This window comes from Pteropus alecto, unplaced genomic scaffold (genome assembly GCF_000325575.1).
Source record: "Pteropus alecto unplaced genomic scaffold, ASM32557v1 scaffold400, whole genome shotgun sequence".
NCBI lineage: Eukaryota > Metazoa > Chordata > Mammalia > Chiroptera > Pteropodidae > Pteropus > Pteropus alecto.
In genome coordinates this window covers 196643-200452 of record NW_006430045.1, presented here as the reverse complement: position 1 = coordinate 200452, position 3810 = coordinate 196643, and the positions used below count along the sequence as shown (strand labels likewise).

Below are 3810 nucleotides of genomic sequence, written 5' to 3'. Positions count from 1 at the left end.
GCTGAAACCCTCCCTCTGCACCTCCTTACCCCCCGCTCTCCCCCCCGCCCCAATCTCACAGCACAGACCACAATTCACAGGTTCCTGTCTCTTTTAAGGTTTAACTTTTAATCAGCCAAACATCTTGCGCAGACCCTGGGCCAGCCCTGCATCCTGTTTCTTACCCTGAAAGATCACCTTTCCCAGCTCCTCCTGGGCTGCCCGGTTTTTTGGGTCTACCGCCAGAACCTTCTTGAGGTCAGCAGTTGCTTTTTCCAGGTTCCCAAGGGCAGCCTGGGCAACCCCCCTTCGGTACAAGGCCTTTAAATGCCCAGGCTCCTGCTCCAACACCCGGTCACAATTCTGGGCTGCCAAATGGGGCTGCCCTAGCAGCAACTGACATGCGGCCAGGTTGGCATGAAGGATAGTTCGTTCTGGAGAGCCAGGTGGGGGTAAAGTCAGCAGCAGCCGAAGAGCCCGTCCATAGCATCGAGCAGCCCCTTCGGGGTTCCCAGCTCGAAATAATTCTGTGCCCCTTGTACGTTCTTGCCTGGCCAGGGCCTCCTTCTCACTGGCCTCCAGCTCCCAGGAGTCTTGGCCCTGAGTGAAGGAGGCCAGTGTGAGCCTGACAGGAGGGCCAGAGTGCCCGGGGATCTGAAGCTCTGCCTCCTCACCTTGACACATGGACTCCAAACATTTCTCTATGAGCTCCCCCCAAGTTTCCTCCCTCCATGGGCCTAACCCCATAGTTAGCTCCGTCCACCCCTCTGGCAGCCCTGACCCAAAAGCCAGTACTCGGCAGTGGGAACCCAGCTTGGGTTTGTCCAAGCCATAGCCACGGATTATGATCTTCTTGACAAAGCTCCCATCCGGACAGTACCAGAGATCAGATGCTTGGAGGGGCTCTGGCATTTCACTGGCTGATCTATGGGACTTATCAGAGTCTTCCTCAAGTCCAGCAGACAGTTTTTCAGTCCCTTGAAGATTCTCTAGACTTTGGCTGGCTGGATCTGGGCTCACTCTCAGCTCAAGGACTTCAGTAGGAGGCTCCTGGGGATGCTGCCTAAGCCGAGGAGCTGAATCAAGGTTCTTCTGGGGGTTCCAATCCCATTGTTGTTGCGGTAGAGAGGTGTCTTTCTCTCCCACTGGATTGATTGGTGCCATCTCCATTTGGCTACTGTGGGTAAACAGTTTTGGTAGTAAAGGGATGGACCAGACTCAGGTCAGCACCTGAAAAAAAAATCGAAACAATGCTAACGGTAGGATTCTTATTTAGACTCCTTTCCCGTCTTTCTGGTACCTGGGACCCGGTTCTCAAAGTCCTCATTTTTCTTTCCCTCCAAAAATTTCTGTCACGCTCCAGCCCTCGGTTCCACCCAGAACCCAGAACTATAAATTCCACAATTCCCTGCGGTTAGGGTAGCCGCCCCAACTACGGACACCGATCGAGTCAAAAAGTCCCTGGGAGGCCGAAGCGCCTAGCCTGGTGGCGAAAGTCGGACCATTCGGACCACCTCTCCTTCCGAAGCTAAGTGCTTACTAAGTACTGTCCTCAGAGTCTTCCCGCAGGCGGATAGGAGGGCCGGGGGCCCAGGGGCCGCGGTGGGGAGAGACACTGACAGCTAAGCCCAGAGCCCGCGAGATGGCCAATATTGTCAGATGCCTGGCAGCCAATCGCGAGGAGAGAGAAGTCTGGTAACCCCGCCTTCTGGACGTGACGTCATTTCCCCTTGCACGCGAGAAACTCCAGGCATTAGCAACCGAACTAGGCAGGATCCAACCGAACTAGGCGAGATCCAGCTGCCCAGATTATTGAGAGTCTGGAGAAATCCTGGAAAGAGAGGTTGGAGCGCATGCAGATAGAGTAGAGAATGGTGGAGCTGGCGGTGAATGATAGCGGCAGCAGACCAGTCAGTCCTTTAATCTAGGGACCTCAGGCCCTGTGCTCTTCACTTTTTCCCTGTGTCGGGGGCTCCCACCCAAAGCCAACCGTCTGTTTCTTCTCCCAGTAAATCCTGGGTGCTCCAAGATAAACCCTCAGGCCTCTTTCTCCTCAACAGGCCCTATTTCCTTTGGGTCCACCTGAGGTTTCTCCTTACCTTTTCCTTTATATTCATCATTGCCTTCCAGGCTCTTCTTCCTCAAGAAATCTTAGACCATGCCTTTACAATTTTGACCTGCATATAAATCACTTGGGGAACTTGTGAAATTACAGGTTCTGATTTAGGAAGTCTGGGGTGGGGCCTGGGATTCTGCATTTCTAACAAGCCCTTGGATGATAACAATGCTGGCCCATGGACCACACTTTGAATAGCATGATTCTGGAATAACATCCCATTCTCTTCATCCCTTGCTCTGTGCTCCTTCAGCGTGCCCTATATTTTGCATATATAACTGGTATAACCTGCTCCATTGAGTGTATCAGTGAAAAACTGGTCCTTCTAATAGAAGATGTAGGTTCCTTTGTGATGCAGCCTTGCTTGTCCATCACCCTGTACAGTCTGGGCCACCACAGCTCTTCAGGAAAGGAGAATCCCACTCTCCATACCTCACTTCAGCTCGTTTAGTTTGCTCTTTAATGCCCTACCATTGTGCCCCAGACTACAAGGGCCATGCCAGGACAACCAGGAGGAAAGGTAGGCTCATTATCCACAGATGTGTGTCAGAACAGTCCACTCTCTGTTTTGTGTTGATACTCACTAACCTAGACTTCTTTTCTCTAAGTTTTCTTTTGGGTTCTGTGCCAGAGTAACCTGAGTATACTACCACCCCTTCCCCTTCTGGCTAAATACTCTGATTCTTGGAATCTCTGGGTTCCTATTGAAAATTAATTCATTTTTTTCTCCCTCTCTCTTCCACTTTCTATTTCAAAGATTTTTGGGAAAGATGTCACAAAAGGTTTGATTACAACCTAATTCCTGGACAAAGATTGCTAATTTGTATTACGTGTGTCTTAACTGAGAGGGCCACTCCAATGACCCTTCTAAGATCAGCTTCATTTAATTAAAAGAAAGTGTACTCTGGTACAAGTGTATTGCTTTGAAATGTTCTTTTATAGTATTTTTGTGTGTGTGTGTTGTTTCCAACATACTTCACAGTGCGGGGAACTTGTCGCTGTTTCTTCTGTGTTTCATCTCATTCATTCAACAAATATTTATTGAACACTTGCTATGTTCTAGGCAGCACGCTAGGAACTAGGGATACATAAGTAAATGAGACAGACACAGTACCTGCTCTCATGGAACTTAAAGTCTGGCCAAGGAGAATAAACAATTACAGTGAGCGCTATGTAGAAGTGTGAGATGCTATGAGAATGAATGGGGAATGAGGGACTATTCCCTGAGGATGAGACATTTTTGTTGACATCTAAAGAATGACTTAGAACTGAACCTCTGAGAACACACCTATAGAACCCTGTATTGAGAAACACTGAATTAACTGGTCAGCTTTGTCTCTTTAGGTGATCCCTCATCACCATTGTGACTAGAAAAACAAACACAAACATAGGCACTAAAATTTCTAAAAAAAAAAAAAGTAATCCAAATCATCCAGAATGAATATTTGAATATTTTTATTTTTTAAAGGATGACCCATCAAAATTATAACATGAAATTTAAGTTTTAAAAAAGATTTATTATTAAAATATAGCTAACATACAATATTATATTAGTCTCAGCTGTACACCATATTTATTCCACATTTATATTCCTAAAGAAGTGATCACCATGCTAAGTCCAGCAACCATCTGACACCATACAATGCTATCAGACAACATTTAAGTTTTATAAGAGGACTCAGAAGTCCCTAGAGGAGACATCCATGAATCTGTAG

General features: G+C 47.5%; 1 protein-coding gene across 4 annotated transcripts; it reads right to left on the bottom strand.

Annotated features, from left to right (window-relative positions):
- Positions 1 to 87: 87 nt before the first annotated feature.
- On the bottom strand, positions 88 to 1640 carry FKBPL (FK506 binding protein like). Of its 4 annotated transcripts, none has more exons than XM_006904622.3 (2): positions 1520 to 1640; positions 88 to 1209 (listed from the first exon to the last, which is right to left on the bottom strand). In XM_006904622.3, exon 2 carries the CDS (start codon positions 1147 to 1149, stop codon positions 112 to 114), a length of 1038 nt encoding a protein of 345 aa, XP_006904684.1. In that variant the 5' UTR covers positions 1150 to 1209; positions 1520 to 1640; the 3' UTR covers positions 88 to 111. The 4 variants fall into 4 exon arrangements, with proteins under 4 accessions (XP_006904684.1, XP_015444280.1, XP_024901582.1 ...); XM_015588794.2 differs by having other exon boundaries at positions 1494 to 1621; XM_025045814.1 differs by lacking the exon at positions 1520 to 1640 and adding an exon at positions 1422 to 1496.
- Positions 1641 to 3810: the final 2170 nt, after the last annotated feature.

Excerpts from the sequence above, each read along its gene's own strand:
- FKBPL (XM_006904622.3), bottom strand. The coding sequence starts at position 1,149 with ATGGAGATGGCACCAATCAATCCAGTGGGAGAGAAAGACACCTCTCTA.